The sequence below is a fragment of the Neolamprologus multifasciatus genome, chromosome 5 (genome assembly GCF_963576455.1).
Source record: "Neolamprologus multifasciatus chromosome 5, fNeoMul1.2, whole genome shotgun sequence".
NCBI classification, from domain to species: Eukaryota; Metazoa; Chordata; class Actinopteri; order Cichliformes; family Cichlidae; genus Neolamprologus; species Neolamprologus multifasciatus.
The window spans coordinates 19,052,758-19,071,068 of NC_140443.1; the positions used below are offsets into that span (position 1 = coordinate 19,052,758).

General features: G+C 39.5%; 2 protein-coding genes across 2 annotated transcripts; one reads left to right on the top strand and one right to left on the bottom strand.

Annotated features, from left to right (window-relative positions):
- Window positions 1–145: 145 nt before the first annotated feature.
- Window positions 146–10,248, bottom strand: rassf1 (Ras association domain family member 1). Its single transcript, XM_085158719.1, has 7 exons — window positions 10,115–10,248; window positions 8,697–9,196; window positions 5,265–5,389; window positions 3,908–4,012; window positions 2,173–2,464; window positions 1,972–2,087; window positions 146–1,893 (listed from the first exon to the last, which is right to left on the bottom strand). Exons 2-7 carry the CDS (start codon window positions 8,986–8,988, stop codon window positions 1,744–1,746), a joined length of 1,080 nt encoding a protein of 359 aa, XP_085014845.1. The 5' UTR covers window positions 8,989–9,196; window positions 10,115–10,248; the 3' UTR covers window positions 146–1,743.
- Window positions 10,249–15,646: 5,398 nt separating this feature from the next.
- On the top strand, window positions 15,647–17,915 carry cyb561d2 (cytochrome b561 family, member D2). The gene is made up of 3 exons (XM_085158974.1): window positions 15,647–16,016; window positions 16,100–16,137; window positions 16,221–17,915. Exons 1-3 carry the CDS (start codon window positions 15,884–15,886, stop codon window positions 16,722–16,724), a joined length of 675 nt encoding a protein of 224 aa, XP_085015100.1. The 5' UTR covers window positions 15,647–15,883; the 3' UTR covers window positions 16,725–17,915.
- The last annotated feature ends 396 nt before the right edge of the window (window positions 17,916–18,311 follow it).

The following is an 18,311-nucleotide window of genomic DNA, read 5'->3' on the forward strand; positions in this document are numbered from 1 at the left end:
CTCAGCTTAATATTAAAAAAATAAGTGCTAATTCAACAGCACCTCTCAGTTTTTTCTACATAATAAAGAAATGCTGCTGTAGTAGATGGAAAAAAAAGATCAGCACGATTCTTTGGGATTAAACTATAAGAAGTAAATGTGCCAAATTACATAAATCTATAACTGAATTACTTTGGTGTAGTATGACCAAGATGGAGGTCTTCATCAATAGGAAAAGCTGGAAAACCTATGAAAATAAAACTAAAAGTCCAAAATTTCTGTTCTCTGCATTTTCCAAAGCCAAACTTTGGGACAGATTGGAGTCTTTGCTGGGCCCCCATGTCTTATGTTTGACATCCGTGCTCATGAGCCAATAGTATAGCCACCCCTTGCCACATATACAGTTATTGGACACTTTACTACATACACCTTATTAGTACCAGGCTGGACTCCCTTTTGCCTTCAGAACTGCCTTAATTTTTCATGGCACTGATTCACCAGAAACATTCCTCAGATTTTGGACCATGTTGCTAACATCACGCAGTGGCTCCTGATTTGTCAGCTGCTCAACCATGATTTCAATATCCAGTTACACCACATGCCAAAGGTCCAGTGTTGTAATGTTCAAGAAAGCAGTTTCAGATGTTTTGAGCTTTGTGATATGACATGTTATTGATGTGACTGAGAGGGAGGCAAGTGTAACAATGAAGATGCTAGAAGTAGAGGCGGCAACGTTGACCTACAGTGAACAGCTCACTGTGGGTCTTGGTACTTAGGGTGAGAAGTAGGGCATATCTGATCACCAGTGGGTTGCAGATATCCAAAGCTGCTAAGGGATGCCAACAGAAACCTTCACACAGACAAAACTACTTGCCCATGTGGGCCCCAAAGCAGTTTTCTGTAGGCAAGCACATTGTGGGCTGTCCACAGAAAACCTTTTTAGGGTCTCCAAAGGATAAAACTGCTGCTATCCCTGTGTAGACACACTCAACTGGGGCCACATGCAATGAGGGGTGGGTTTTCCCTGTCCACACAGCCCCACGCCTACCCACTGTGGGCCCACATGGGTGTGTTTGTTATGTAGACACCTAATCTCAGCCACATTCAAAAGACTTTGTCAAAAGCCCTCCTAGAAGAAAGGCTGATATATCAGCATATTAATACCTACATTTGAATGAGATGTTCTACAATCACATATGAGTGTAATATTCATGTGTACACTACTGTGGTCCCCTACGATGGGCCTTCTAGCCGGGCACGCCGTTAGAAATAATCAAAAGTTTTATATTAAACAGCCATTTTTCACACTTTATTAGATCGTCTGAATATCCACACATTTCAGCTCACTCGGCTGATTAAAGTGCCACAATTTTAAAAAACATCGTCGCAACATGAATAAAACTGAGTATAAGATGATAAACCAGATAAACTAAGAAAAATCTAACATGTCACTTTAAATAATCTAATCAAGCAGCATGATGTTTAAAGAAAGAAGTGTGATCAATTAGTCCACAACAATTTCATATGTTTTGAGTCAGTCCAGTTCATAGCTGTACTAGATCAAAATCACCCTGAACTGAACCTTTAAGTAATTCACATTAAATATTACAGCAAACTCCCTGCTTTATTACCAATCTCTAACCCATACAACATCATCCCCTGAGCTATTTCATTCCCCTTTACCATGACATAAAATTTCTTATCGACACTTTTCATGGAAGAATGTCTTCTAATTGTTCCAGTGTGAAGCTGAATGTCTCGGTGTCAACCCGGTGTAGTCATCCGGGCCATGGCTTGCTTCATCATGTCTCTAGCAAGAGCGTAGCGCTTCACGATCTCTCTTACGTGTGCTTCTTCCTCCCGCTGGAGGATTCGCAGGAAGTTGCACAACTCAGGAAAGCTAAATGCATGCCACTGTGAAAGAGAGCAATTTACCATATAAGCACCATATATTGACAAGTTTATCTTTCTCAGAACAGAATGGAAACTTACATTTACATCCCCTGTCTCGTTCTCTTTCAGAACCAAGCTTAAGACTGTTTCACTGGGACCAGCGCACAAGCGCAGGTATAGAGGACGCTCATCATCAGACAGTTTACGCATGTACACTAGAGGAAAGAGAAGCAGAATTTCACGATTCAACAATTGGTTCTGTTTTAGTTTGTAAGAACAACGCAATATTAGGAATCCTACCTTGACCCTGTCTCTCTGTGCGTTCAAACAAGGCAAACTTTGCTGGATTGTCCACAACGGTGAACTTATTGAGCAGTGCTTCGATGACTTCTCGTACCCGTGTTTCAGAGCTTATATGTAGGTGCTTTGCAGCGTCTTTGGGGAGGTAGAATGATGTCCGCCGCTTCATCCGTCTTCCCTGATAATCATCTTCCTGCATCAAGCTCAAACTCTGACGGGGAGGAGGGAGGGAAATGGGACGAACTAACTGAAAGTGGACCTTGATGAAACCAGTGTAGGACCCATCTTTATTCTGAAGGGTGGACAGATTTATAGCATATAAATGGGAATTAAAAGGTTTAATACATTATCAACAAATATTATGAATAGAAATATGTTCACACATCTACATAACTATGCTGAGATGTGGTTGTAGTCAGACATTTATGACTAAAAAAACAAGAATTGGGTGCATAAGTTTAAATTTAATTTGGGGTTTTTTTACCCACACAGGGTCACATATATACATACATACATCCCACAAGTATTTGGTTAAATATCCCTTTGCATGTTGTGAAGGTTCTGACATAACTCTAGCTGGGTATTTGACTGCTTTTCTTGGCAGAACTGGTAGAGTTCATTTAAATTGATTAGTTTCCTGGCATGGTGCTCTTAATGGTAGATCACAAATTCTTAGTATGGTTGAGGTTGAGGCTTTGGGAAGGCCATTCCAGAAGCTGCTTAGTCATCATTCCATCCACTTTGTGCAATGTACCAGTACCACTGACAGCAAAACAGCCCAAGAGCACGATGCTACCACCACCATGCTTGACAGCTGGAATGGTGTTCTTAGGTTTGAAAGCCTCAGCTTTACTCCTCCAAACATACCTCTTGTCATTGTGGCAAAATAGCTCAATCTTTTCTTGGCTGACGATCAAACTTGTCCACGTGAGCAGCTGCAAATTTTAGTTGAGCTTGAAGGTGTTGATTTTGGAACAGGGGCCTCTTTCATGGTTTGAACCCCTTAAGTCCATGGGAGTGTCAAACTGTCTTCATTGTGGACAGTGATGCTGAGCCTTGTTGGTAGTTCCTAGGTTCTTCATGAACATTCATACCGATTTTCCTTTATCCAGACCTTGGAAAAGTGGTGACACATCTGAACAAGTTGTCCATTTGTACAACTGTTTAAACCTATGATCTTGGAATCTCCAGTTGTTTGGAAATGGCTCTAATGACGCCTTGTAACTCTAGGATTGTCCTTCTTGGATCTTCACTGAGTTCCTTGGACTTTTCCATTGTTCTGATTATTGGTCAATCCAATGAGTGCTTTTAAAACAAATTATTTTTATGCTTTTTGCTTTTTATACCCATTGTAGTCAATCGTGATTACTAATGAGAAGTTTTTAGTCGTAGGTGTTTCTATATATTACAGTTTGTATGTATACTTTTAACCCTGTGTGGATCAGAGAAAATCTAAGGAGCTTGGAAAGAAAGTGACCGGCAACAAAGCAAGTCCAGACGCTTTTCTTTCCAAGCTCCTTAGACAACGATGACCTGGTTGACTGAGAACCTTCACAGACATATGGCAACAAAGTGTTTTTTTCAGTTCTGAAGAAGCCTTCAGAACTGATGATTGTTTACATACAATCATAATGATCGTATGCAAACCTCTGACCACAACTCTATGTATTTATATGAAAATGCACATTTTTTGCTTAAGTGAATCTCAATGAAAATGTTTTTTTCAGTTCCTCACATCCACCATGTAGAGATTGTTGCTGATCTGAGCATTGTATTCCTTCACCTTCTGTTGAATCTCACTAACACTTAACTCCTGTTTACCCAACTCGATCTGTTCATCCTAAAAAGAAAATGGAAAGAACAACAAATAAGCCACGATACAGTGAGCAGAAAGCTTGCTTCTCAACTAGGCTTTAAAAAGGGAAGGTGAAATAAAACAAATGTATGAAAATAAAAGTCAGCTCAATACAAGCTCTTTTTTATGTAGCCAGAAAAAAAACAATAAAGAAATATTTACTTAAAACAGTTGACCAAAAAAAAAAATTAGCCTGATAAACTATGCCACAGCCTCACCAGTACATTACTGTGAAAGAAAGATGAACACACAGTGAAATGCAGGTTCATCTCCCAGCTGCTGGCTTCCTGAGTAAAGGATGAGTCGCTTGCTGCGCTTCCACAAGTCATTTCAAAGGCTCAGAGTGATTTCTGATTACTGTTATAGTTATTTTTGGAGGTGCCCGTCACTCAGTGCTCTTCTAGCATCACCATTACCATTTGCTCCTCACTGACAGTAAAAACGCCATAATGACATCTGGAGGGGGAAACCTACTCCCAATGGGATCTGCTTAAATTATCTTAAGTGACAATTTTCCCCTCATGTTATTGTTCATCTATACTTCAGAGGATTTTAGTGGAGAAAAATCTAAACCTCAGCATTATTAATATTAATTAATGTTTTTTATGTTTATGTTTCTATATTTGTAAATGCACTTATAACAACTACACCAATGGCTTTATTTTTGTTGAATTCAATACTTTGCTGCAGCTTTCCCGGGAGCCTAACACATCCAAACATGCAGGCATTTAGAACTTCAAAAGCCTTGTAAATGCACTTTCATCCTTCTACAACAGAGTCCCTAAATTGTTCTGATTGTTTTCCCAGTAAAAGGTGTACTGAAAAAAGGATATTATTATTAGTTATAAAGTTACTATTTACAAAATATAATAAAGGATCTGACTGTGTCTGGTTGGTGCACAACCATAAATGAGAGCAGGCAGCCAAAAGAAGTGAACTGAGAAGAAAAATTCCAAAATAATCTAAAATCTATACTCCCCAGTATTCCTGTGGGGAACCAGACACGAGAGTAGTGGGCAGCTTCCCTCCATTTGACCTACCCACCTACTCCATATGAATGTAGGAAGAGTTAAGTGCACTTTATTTTTGTGCAAAAATAAAAATAAAAAAATCCTAGTTGTACAAATAAATAACAAGCTACTGAAATTTTTCTGTAGCTACGAAAATAGAAAAAATACAAATGAAAACTGCTGTCTACACAAATACACTGCTATTATAGTGTTCTTGTTTTTCTTACCACATTTGTGTCTGTCTCGATGCAGTCATCAGATAAAGCTGCATGCTCTGCTAACAAACTTCCATGTGTCATGCAGTCCAGCTGGATGGACGGTCGGCACCGGTAGTGACAAGTGTAGCTGCAGTCTATGAGAGTGAGACGAAAAGAGAGCGATAAATCACTAAAGGGTGATATACGTCAAGACTTGCGGTGTAGCTTCTTCTCGTTGTTTCTAGTCGTAATTGTTGTCCCTTCCTAAAAACCTGGCTGTGTCGAATCGCTTCATAGCGCGCTGCTGCATGCAGCAGGAAGGCAAAAAGAAAAGACGCTCCCCGGCTCTACATGTAGCACACAGGGAGTCAAAATGTGATGCTTTCCAGAGCTTCCTTCAGATTAGGAAAGAATGTGTGATAAAATTCCTAATGAATGGAAAAACTAACATATGAATCCTACATACTATAAATCATGTGATGCAGAAAGTGAAGAATACATCACATGTCCTCAGTTTGAACCTGATGAATGGCTGGAGGCTTCCTGTGTAGCCATTTTCTCCCTGTGCCTGCATGAGTTTCCTCCTTGTACTTTGGCTTCCTCCCACAGTCCAAAAACATGGATGATAAGGCCACTGATGTTTCCAAATTGGCCATATGTGTGGATATGGGTTGTCTGTTTCTTGTGTTTGCCCTCTGATGTTCTCGCTTTAGTTTCACAATTTTTTTAGTTATTTATTTAAAATTTACTTTATCTCAATTTCAGCACCTTCTTAAAAGGGCAATGATTAAATATTTCTACTAGTTAATGTAATAACCCTAAACTACTGACTGGATACTACATAATTAATCAAAGAATTACGCTGTTTCGATTTCCAATGTTCAAATACTTTCACAAAAAGAACAAAATGAATTTGTGATTCTGTTGCTCGACTCTCTAGTTCTAATCTCTAATAGGCAGATGGGGCGATGGGAAGTTTACTTGTTCATTAGGAAGATTTGAATCTTTAAAAACAAATATCTAATATATAACTTTTATATTCTCATCGTGGACTACAGGAGGAATGCTGACCCACATCCACCCATCCACATTAAGGGGACGGCTGTGGAGCGTGTGAGCAGCTTCAAGTTCCTGGGAGTCCACATCTCCGAGGATCTCATCTGGACGACCAACTGCTCCAAGCTGGTCAAGAAGGCTCACCAGCGCCTCTTCTTCTTGAGGACTCTGAGGAAAAACCACCTGTCCTCAGACATCCTGGTGAACTTCTATCGCTGTACCATCGAGAGCATCCTGACCAACTGTATAACAGTCTGGTATGGGAACTGCTCTGCCTCGGACCGGAAGGCGTTGCAGAGGGTCGTGAAAACTGCCCAGCGCATCGCCGGAGCACCACTTCCTGCCATAAAAGACATATACAGGAAGCGGTGTCTGAAAAGGGCTGGGAAAATCATCAAAGACCCCAGTCACCCATCACATAGACTCTTCACCCTCCTGCCCTCTAGGAGGCGCTACAGGAGCCTCCGGACTAAGACCACCAGGTACCGGAACAGCTTCTTCCCCACAGCTGTCAGACTCCTGAACTCTGCCTCCTGACATCTGACCCACGTTAAACTCATGGACTGGACATACACACACCCACAACCACCTACACACACACACAATGGACAACCGTACCCTCAAACACACAATAATAACATGGACTGAACCACCATTCACAATCACTAGCACTTTATATACCTCTGTAGAAATTATCCACATATCTCACTTATCTTAACTGCACTACTGTATAGTTCTGTGTAAATAATCATACGATAATTTTTAATCCTACAACTGTTTATAACTTGCATAGTTCACACTTCTGTATAACTGTATATCTCAGATTTCTGTATAGTTTTTTTTATTTCATATTTATATCCTGTTCATAGCCTGTACATACTTATAGTTATAGAATATTCATAACATACTTCATACCGTGTACATTATAACATACCATAATAGACCCATTTCTGTAACATACTTACATATCTATATTATTGCTAATATATATTGTAATATATCTATATCACTAAAGCACTTCTGGATGGATGCAAACTGCATTTCGTTGCCCTGTACCTATGCATGTGCAATGACAATAAAGTTGAATTCTATTCTATTCTATTCTATTATATACACTGACTGGCCAGTTTATTATATAAAATTATCAACCATTTGTTCACAAAAATATCTAATCAGCCAATCGAGATGACCTATTAAAGTTCACAAAAGAACAACAGAATGAAAGCAGAAGAAAGGTGATTTAACTGACCTTGAAGGTGTGGTTGTTGGTGCCAGATGGGCTGGTTTGAATCTTTCAGGCATCGCTGATCTACTGGGATTTTCAGAATTTGGTTTTTTTCAGAATTTGGAGGTTTTTGAGTCAGTGGAGGACAGGAAGTCACTGAACAAACTGCTCTCCATCATCGACAGAACATCTCACCTGCTCCACTCCACACCTCAGAGGCAGCAGAGCCACTTCTACCTCAGACTGAATCAACTCTGATGCCATAAAGAAGGTGTCAGGAGACCATTCCCAATGTTCTCTATAAAGGTGTATTATAACTCTTCATTCTGCAGTTGTTTTTCTTTTTCTTAGATTCATAGTGTAAATTTTATTTATTAATTGCAATTTGCACTACTCTCACACAATGTCAATTAAAAAACAGTCAAAGTAAGAATAACTTCATTTTTTACTTTTCTTTGTTTTGTTTTGTTTTTATCAGTGCTGTATAAATACTTTTTTTGCACTATCTCGTGGTATAAACCCTTTACTAGACACCTGTGGTGGTTTTTTTTTATTTATTTAATTTTGTTGTTTATTTGTGTTTTATTGTAGACTTGATTATTTTTATTCTTTATCCTACTGCTGTAACACAGCAGTTTCCCTGGGAATCAATGGGATCAATAAAATATCTATCTATCTATCTATCTATCTATCTATCTATCTATCTATCTATCTATCTATCTATCTATCTATCTATCTATCTATCTATCTATCTATCTATCTATCTATCTATCTCAACCTAACCTTAGCACCTTTGGAAAGTGGAGCAATAGAAGCTTTGGATCATGGACAAATCTGCAGCAACTGTGTGATGTTATCATCTGAGTGTATAGCAAGAAACACCAAAAAAGACTACAGTTTTCAGCAAACTTTACTCTACTAGGAATCAGCAGTGCATTTGTCAGAAAATGTTTTGTGCTTTGGATGTGGACGCTTGGAGGGACTGACTGATTTTATAGTCATGCTGTCAGCTAGAGTTGTGTTTAGGGGATGATGGAGGTCTGTGATGTGAAAGAATAAGATCTGCATTATCAGGATTTACTTGTTTGTTTTGTTTGTTTCATGGGAACTGTTGACAGTGAGAGAAATAGAGATTATAACCAGGATTATCATGTAAACAAATCTTTTGTGGAAGTACTTACTGGTGCAGCGTAAACTCTGCTTATAAAGCCCCCACATGAATTCACCACACAGGTCACACCAGGTGAGATGTGCATGACTGTATGGCTGGAAATCATGACCCACACCAGACTCTCCTGTGTGATGACCAGAGGCCTCAATGCTGACGTTATCTCCAACCAGACGGACGACACAGTAGTGGCTGGGATGACCCAGGTTTGCAGTCGGCGGGGCTATGTGGACAGCTGGAGCGGCCAGCTCGATGGGATCATTTACACTGAGATCCTGCAGCTCTATCAGCTCACATTTAGACATCCTGACCTCGATGCAGAGACGCAGATGCCAATATGTCAGCCAAGCACTTGCTGTCCATGAGTTATTGTGGGTGCATGTTGCCTTTCAAGATGAAAATATATGCACCTTTGCATGCTTTGCAAATTTATAGCGTGTGAGGCAAAAAAAAAGGCACTGGGTCAAGATTTGATTGAGTCCATTGTGATAATGGCCTCTAAGTCCCCAGGAGCTGCAAGACAGGTAAAACAAAAATGTTAATGGATACGTTTAACATAAACATGCGTTCAGCATGTGCACTGTATGGGTTTTACAAATAAAAAAAATAAACCAAAAGATTAGTCTTTGTTATCTAATGCCAGGATACGATTATATTAAAATGTGGGACAAGACGACAAGTATAATCCTGTACAGTCCTGGGACAACTCGTGTTGTTTTTCTGTAGGACTGTGAGGCCAAACTGCATATTTGACACAAAACATTGACACTAAAAGTGGGAAAATAGCAATTGTTGCATGCAGAAAGCACAGAGCTATGTCAGAAACAACTGGCAACTTCAGTAACAACCACATGGCTCATACTTTTTGTTGATAATTGTCAGTTTACTTTGAAGAACCTGAATACATCATTCAGCTGAGACAGACAGCATGTGCACACTGCTTGCCAGTGTTGATCTCTGAGCTGCAGAAACTGATAATAATAATAATAGTAATGATAATAAAGTCAAATACCACTAGGAAGAATAAGTGTACATGCTCACAGGTTCATCTGGATCTCTTTAAATTAGTGTCCTTGTGGAGCTGCTTTGTGCCGTGAATATGAATACCCGGGAGTCTGTCTGCCAAGTGGGTCACCACACGGTGCAATTATTCACACAGGGCAACAAGAGCCCATTGTAACCGTCCATAAGCATCCATGCAATTTATTTATTATGGTTGGTCTTATCGGTTTGTTTACCAGTCGAAGTCATGTATGCTTAAATCTTCACGACATCTTATTGTTTTATTGGTCATCTGTTTTGCTTAATGCAGCTCTGCGTGTAACGGAGTTAATCCCGCGGTCTGAGACGGGACGACAAACTCAAATTGACAGTCACACCCGAGCAAAAATTCGTATTTTTTGAAAGACAAGGTGTTGAAGATGACCTTACCTCGCTCACTTTATCACCCACACTCATTCTACAGGGAATCTGAAGAGCGTTCGCAGCTTCTCGTTGAATTAACAGCGACCCGTCCCTCGTCCGACGCACGCACTTCTGTTTGCGCATGCACATTGTGGGTGTGGGATTACCGTATAATCCCATATGAGTATTAAGCTACACCGAGAGGAATCCCCTCTGTTCTCATCAGACACTCGACTGTTAGATGGAGTTGTAAGTGGGAGCTGTTCTTGATGATACTGATGATAGCTTTTGCAGGATGTTAAAATAAATAAAAAGATCGTAAATTAAATATAATTAATAAATAAGTTTATTATTATTTTTTTTTTTTATCTCTGCGTTGTTGCTGAATGACGCATTTCATTTGGGAAATTCCTTTGACAACAAAGCCCAGTATTTAATAAATGTTGCTGTATCAGAAAGAGTAGCGATCAGAGAATTAAACAGTTAAATTATTATTATTTTTAATTAAAAATATAGTCCATAATAAAACAGTAGATATGCTTAAACGGTAGATATACGTGTTTGAAATGAACAGAATGATTCATTTTTGATTTGGGGACACTTGAACTGGCAAATCAGTCAGAGAGATAAAAAAAAACCTTCCAGGCTCCAATACGGCAGATTCTCTCAGGCCAGAAACGCATGTTAGAATACCATAACATGATTTATTCATGTCCCACACGCTCACTCTCTGTTTCTCACAAATGGGAGTAAGGCACATCTGAAGCTACAAGATAGCGTGAGATAATTTCTCTACAGTTAGTAACGACTAAAAACCAGCCAAACAGAAAACAGCATTTTCACAGTTAAAGGTCCACAGCTCTGGAACATCAGAACAGATAAAAAAGGAAGGGAATTTATGGCTTAATGAAGAAATAGAATAGAAGAATAGAATAGCCCTTTATTGTCATTGTACATGTACAACCTAGTCATGGAAATCTGTCACTTGAATGGGTCTTTTGGGCTCTGCAAAAAAAGAGCCACGTCACTGCACCCCCTTCTGGCCTCGGCTCCGTGGCTGCTGGGTGATCCCTCATCTGGGGCTCTCCTCAGCTCTTCCCAGGAGGGTGCCCCTTTGGTGGTCCTCCTTGGGTCCTCGTACTCTGGGCCCTCTGGATGTCTGGGGCCTAGATCTCCTCCATACCTGCTTCATGCCCTGGGGGACGGGGCTATGGCTCCCCACACTCCCTAGCAGATCGTTACATGAAGAAACCTTTTGAATACAAGTGTGCTGATCCACACAGGTGTTCACACAGGTAGACACACAGGTGTTCACAGACACAAACTACACCTTTCTTGGCTGCTACCTCAAAGCACATTGTGCCCTGTTGATCTTGCGTGCTGCACAATAACATTTAATATTTAGTATCTACTGTTATCTACTGTTAGCTAGTTTATTGTGATAGTGTTATATTTATTATGTTGCTCTTTTTTGTTTGTTTTCTCTTCTGTTTTTTTCTTCTCTCAACAGGTGATCCAGGTGTTTTTCTTTCTTTCTTTCTTCCCTCCTTTCTCACTATCTCTTCTTCCCTGTTTGTCTTTCTCTCCCTCTCTTTCTTTCTTTCATTCTTTCTTTCTCCCTGTCCTATCCCCCAGTCATCTCTGTCCCGCCTGGAACAACTGAAAATAAAATCAAATAAATATATAATTATAATAAAGGTCAATCAATTGGACCAATATGGCAAGGCCATGATGATCCACTTGGTAAAGTAAATTTGCTAGGCATCTTTTTTGGCCTTCAGACAACAATTCTGTTGGCTAAAGATCCAAACGGGACAGGCAAAAAAAAAAAAAGAAAAAAAAAGAATGAGTCTTTTGCTTTTTTTCAGTCTCTTTCATTTAGTTTTCTCTTCAGTTAACTGAAAACATGCTCTATTGAACTAAGATAAGGTGACTGACTTGACCATTGAAGACTATTTAATTTCTTTGCAATGAGAAACGTTTGGGTTGCTTTTTCAGTATGCTTTGAGCTATTATCCTTTTGTACTGTGAAGTATAGTCTGATCAGTTTTGCAGCATTTGGCAGAGAGTATAGCCCTGTGCACTTCAAAGTTCATCCTACTAGTTCTATACTGTAAGTAGTCGCATCTACAAGAAACACTGCTGACCTGGGTCCACTGGCAGCCGTACATGCTCATGTCATAATATTGTCTCCATGTCTGATAGATGACGTAGTATGAGCCATTTCTCTCATCCTCCTCACTTTTCTCTTCCCATCAATCCCACAGTTAATCCAAGTTAATCTTAGTTTCATCTGTCCAAAGATTTATTTCCAGAACTGTCCAACCTCTTTTCGATGTTCTCCAACACAGTCTAAACTTCTGTTTCTGAGTGTAACCATTGTTTTTTGTTGTAAGCCTTGTGTATTTCCATTCATGAAAGTGTGTCTTGATTATAGACTTTGACAATGACATGCCCACAGTGTTCTTGACTTGATTTGATGTTGTGAATTGTCTTTCTTAACTATGGAAATAATTCTGTTATCATACCTTTTAAATTCCTGCCAGGTCTACTTGCTCCTTTAAAGAACCAACAATGTGAGCATCTAAAATCAAAAGCAACTTTACTGCTTATGCTTACCTTTTAAGAAGCTTCATTTTTAAAGCCTGCAACAGTGAAGACATGCAGTAACCTGTGTGGTGTGCATTGTATAGGACAGAGAGAGGAGAAAGATACTCTCACTGACAATGTTGTTGTTTTCTGTGCTCTTTGTGACTCTGCAAGTGTGGAAGCCATGCAGAGTCACAAGCTTATTAGAGCGTAATTGAAGCACAACAACTAATAGGCAGCTGACCAGTAAGTGCTGGGTGTGGAACTGGTGCCATTAGTCTGACATATAACATAAACTGAGGAAATGCTTTAGGTACTTTAGATCACACTTCTTATCCACTGTGCAATAAATAGCATGAGGGATGCAGTTAATGGCACCAAAATGTATTGTGCAGAATTTTCTCAATAACCGACAACTACAAAACCACTTTGTTAGAGATAAATACACCTTTTCAAGGACCTTGACCACGTGTTAAAGGGCCTGGCAGCAATCGTGTGCAAGTATTCAAGCACTTACAATTAGGGCTGGGTATCGTCACTGATTTCTAGAATCGATTCAATTCCGATTCACAAGGTCCAGAATCGATTCGATCCACGATTCGATTTAATTCGATTCGATTCACTTCGATTTGAATATGGAAAATTTTGACAGTCAGAAATATTATAATTCAGATTAGTACATTTACATATTTTTGTATCTATAAAAAGGAAGCTGACACACGCAAGACTTTAAAGTCTTGCGTGTGTCAGCTTCCTTTTGTGGTGTGAGCCACAGCAGATGCCTTTGTGTCAAAGTAGCTGAAGATAAAACACAGAAACACATGAAGGTGATTTTTCCTGGCCTGGGATTTTATAAAAATATTCTGCAGTATATCAAAAACGAAAGAAAACCATTAATCAACATATGAACATTACCTCTGAAGTTACAGCGGTTTTATTAGAGACACGGCTAAGCATTTTGCATTTTGCATAATTTTAAAAAGTTTAAATTTGTTCAGCATTGAACGGCAGAAATTAGGTTTTCTTTTCGGAAGTATATAAAACGGAAAGAAAAAAAAAGTCGGCCGATAGCGCTGTAAACAAAGGTAGACTTGTGCGTAACAAGCAAGCAAATAATGCAGAAAACCATACAGAGAGAGGGGGGGGGGAGAGAGAGAGAGAGAGAGAGAGAGAGAGAGAGAGAGAGAGAGAGAGAGAGCTGTGCATCATGGTAGAAGCAAAACAGTAAAAGTAAGAGTGAATACATGACGATGTTTATGTGAAGTGTAGTTTGGATCTTCTTTTGCTGCTGGTTCGGTCAATATTGTTTGGAGAGACATCAAACTAACAGCTTTACAATCAGCGCATAAAGGGCGTGAACACAAAGCGCGGACCCGCCGACAGATCAGAATCAGCGGGCTGTCGGCTTTCAGCCCCGACTGTGAGAAATTCGACATCTGATTCTGATCCGCGGGCTGCGCTGTGTGTTTAAGTCTTTGTGCAGAATCCGTGTTCCTGCTCTCATTTACTGTTTTAGCTGTTTGGTGGTTGTTGAAATTTTGTGAGATTTCACCTGAGATTCTGGCATTTCGGGCAAAATAAATTTATATTAAAAAATCGATTCAGGATTTTAATGAATCGATTTTACGTAATCCAAGCCAGAATCGATTTTAATCGATAAATCGATTATAAAAACCCACCCCTACTTACAATGCTCTGTCCACGTCAGCCACCAACTGAAGCCGGCGGTTACGCTGGTTGGAATAAAATGAAAGGAATTGTGGGAATTCCGGTTTCAGAATAAAAGCTTTACCATGTAACAAGATTGCCGTTTTATTTGGATTTGAGTTATTTCTGAGTCTTTGCACAGACTACTACAGTTTAATCAGACAAAACTCAGATCTTGGGCTGGTGGGCTAAAATGTTATGTCTGTATTTTTCAGATCAGACAAGCCAAGGAAACGATTGTTATGAAAACTCTTGTGGAGATGCTCCTATATCAATAGATCATTTACAGCACCCAAGGTTAATGCTCCATCTGGTATGGTATAACCTTATTTACTTACATGATTTAATTCAGGATAAGGATAAATGTGTTTATGTGCAGGACTGTGTAACATACATGTGTTTGAGAGGCTAATTCAGTCAATATTTAGGGGAAATGCGCTGCGTGTGAATTTTGAGACAGAATGCATGTGTGTGACAGAGAGGGAAGCAGGTGTAACAGCTGCAAGGAGCAGAGGCAGTGAAAGTGGATGAGTGTGAATACCTGGGGTCAACCCTCTAAAACAATAATGCATAAGAGAGATAATGAAGTTGAGTATCAGGGATGATCTGTGACAGATGGACAGGCAGCAAGAATGAAAGGGGACCCTTACAAAATGGTAGTGAGACCAGCTCAGGTTGAGTTAGTGAAGCAAGGCTGCGCTGGTTTGGGCATGTGCTTGACAGTGGATCATCATCATGTGGAAACACTATAAATGCATCCTCAGGCACATCACCAGGATGCAAAAGAGCTATTTTCCCGCTGCTGTCAGGTTGCTGAATAAATTACGACCTACTAATTTACTTTTATTTTTATTGCTATTTTGATGTCAGACATATGCTCTTTTACTAATGCATTTGAGCATATATAAAATGTGGTGTCTCACCGTGTTTCTGCTGATCTGTTCTGAAACAAAAAGTTTTTCACCCACTTTTTAGTTTTGTTAATCTCTGATGTGACAATAAATCTGACTCTGACCCATAAAGGGAACAACTAAAAGAAAAGAAAAAGAAGAAGTGGAAGAAGAAATAATAGTAGTAGAAGAACCGTGTCAAATTTGACACAGTGGGACCAGATGTTAATAACGAAAATCTTTATTGTATTATTTGACAATGTGGGGCTTTCAAATTCAGGTAAATCAGCTGACATGTTACAGAGCCTCCGGATGAACGTTTGTGCGGATGTGCTCCAGCGTACTTTATTTTGAAAAACCTAACCGGAAGTCTTATCCTCGCTGGGGGAAAACACCAAAGCTTGACGTGTGTTAACGTAACGACAAGGGACATGTTAATAAATTACTAATGTAGGCTTTTGTTTGTGCCGGGTTGTTAAATAAAACAGTAGAGCAGCAAAAGAAGATAACGCAAGGACTTTTGGCCCATCGTCACTTCCGCTTCTCATTGATTCAGCCAACGGCGAGTTCACGTCGGTCACATTGTGGCGATTGAGTGAATTTTAAAGACATGGTTCACAAGAAAGAGCCTGAATCAGAGCCTCGGCTTTATGGCTTTACCAGAACAGCGTCTGTTGTGTTGACCCACCTCATCTGCTTTGGCATCACTGTCTTCATCTCAGTTCTCTCTCGACCTGGTACAAGTGAGTGCCTTAAGTAATCACACATTTCTACAGCAGTGCCCGTCATTGCATCGCATTTAATTTGATTTTCTGTTTTGTTTTAGGTTGGTTTTCTTGGCATCCTTTCTTGATGACCCTAGCTGTAAGTTTAAACAGTTAAAATGTTCTTAGATTCTTTAATTGATCAAATTTGCCAACGACTCAGGTAATGTCCTTTCCCTTCAGTTTTCCTTCTTCATGACAGAAGCTATACTCCTCTTCTCACCCGAGGGCTCTCCTATCAAAAGTTTTTCACACAAAACCAAAGGTGGTGTTCACCGGCTCCTGCAGGGCCTCTGTGCTTCTTGTGCAGTCCTGGGCTTTGCTGCCATCTTTTATAACAAACACCTGAGTGGTAAACCCCACTTCACCTCGTGGCACGGTCTGTTGGGCCTGCTGACAGTGTGTGTGGTCATTGCGCAGTCCTTGGCAGCGATGCCTCTCAGTTATCCTTCTCTAGCCAAAGGCTGGTCCCTCGCCAAACTTAAGCGCTACCACGCGGCGTCTGGACTCATCACCTACCTGCTTGGCAGTGCCAGCATGCTCCTGGGCCTCTGCTCTGTGTGGTTCGCTGGAGCTGTCAGAGAATACACCTGGTACCTGTCAGCACTCTGCCTGGTGCTCAGTGCCTTGGTCATAATGAACCAAGTCTCCAGATCTTACATGGCTAAAAAACGGTTCCAGTCCTGATGAGGATGTAAAAGAACTTAAGATGAGCTAGCCTGACAGATTTTGACTTATTTGACTGATGTTTTTTTGTTTGTTTTTGAAGAAGAAAAGGCACTATGTGTGATTAATGAAATCCTTTTTCAATACACTGAGGTCATGTCTTATGTAGTCTTTCTTGGATTTTGGGTTATCAACAAATATCAGCTATTTGCTGATCTTAATACTATCAGCATTTGTAATAGCCAGTAAATGAGAATTAAAGATGAGACAGAGGAAGCAGCCTTTATATTTTGAGTGTCGAGAAGAGTGTAAGCGAGTAAATAAATAACTACACATCAACGTTAAATGTTGAAAGAAAAGAAAATATTGGCAAATATTGGATATTAGATTTTTATATCAACTATCAGCATTTGTATTGTTCTTTAAAAAAACTGACACCATTTGGCCTCTAATTTTGGAGTAGATGCTACCAAAGCTGTTGTCTGGCTTGTTTGTTTAGTTTCTGCTACTTGATGTTAGCTTTAACTTAATGATCAAAGTTTTTGTGTTAAGTAGAAAATGTTGCCGTTTTAAACCAACAAACGTAGATCTCATGGAGCTAGTACTTATTCAATAAGGGATTTTAAAGAATGATATAATGTGTGTATATACATGTATGAATGTACACACACCATTTATTTACTTGTTTATGCTCTCTTCGGATCAACTGGTGTTTGTAGTGTTCCAAACATGGAAGGTGCAGGGTGCCTTCTGCAAAATCAGCACTCTCAATATAGTTGAAGGGTGTTTCTCCGTCTTTTAAACTTTTAAAGTTTTCATTCATTTATAGATAAGCAAATACCTAATATTGGACAATAATACTGGTTAGCCGATAAATCAGTCAGGCTGTAATTAGAGCTGCTGACTGCTGCTTTAGTCTCTTGCTTGACATGTGACTTGAGCGCCATCTGATTTAAAGATACGAAAGAGAGAATTTCCTCTGCCCAGGCCAATGTCCTGTCTTATAATTTTAAGGAAAAAACCCCATCAGGATTAAAAAAAAAAAATGTAATGGGATCTTCTTTTATCCATAATATACTGTATATTAGCCTAACATTGAAATAACGTTGACCTCTTCTCAGGTTACTGATGATCCTGTCATTTCTGATTATTTGTACTGTCACGTTTGGATACATCATGGCTTTTAAAATAAATGTATTTGTGTATGATTGACACTGCGATAGAAGAGTGTTTTATTGTTAAAATAACATTGATAACACAGTCATATTTTGCTTCGGTTTAGGCTGCATGTATGAAAATCTTACTGGATCAGCCATTAATGGGACAAATCGGAAAAAAAGAAGTTAAAAAATGTAATTACAAAAACAACATTTCCCATCATAAATAAATACATTTCAGATATTTAGAGTGTAATGAGGGACACGACTGCCAGGTGAACACCAAAGATTGTTTTGTTGGTTTTTTTTGTAAATGACTGAAATATTCCAAAGAACAAAAGATGTAAAGCATTTCCAACTGATCGAGAAGATGTAACAAAGACACGGGGTCATTATTTTGTACCTTGTACAGCTCACAAGCGGATATGGTCCTTTTACAAAGTGCTAGCTT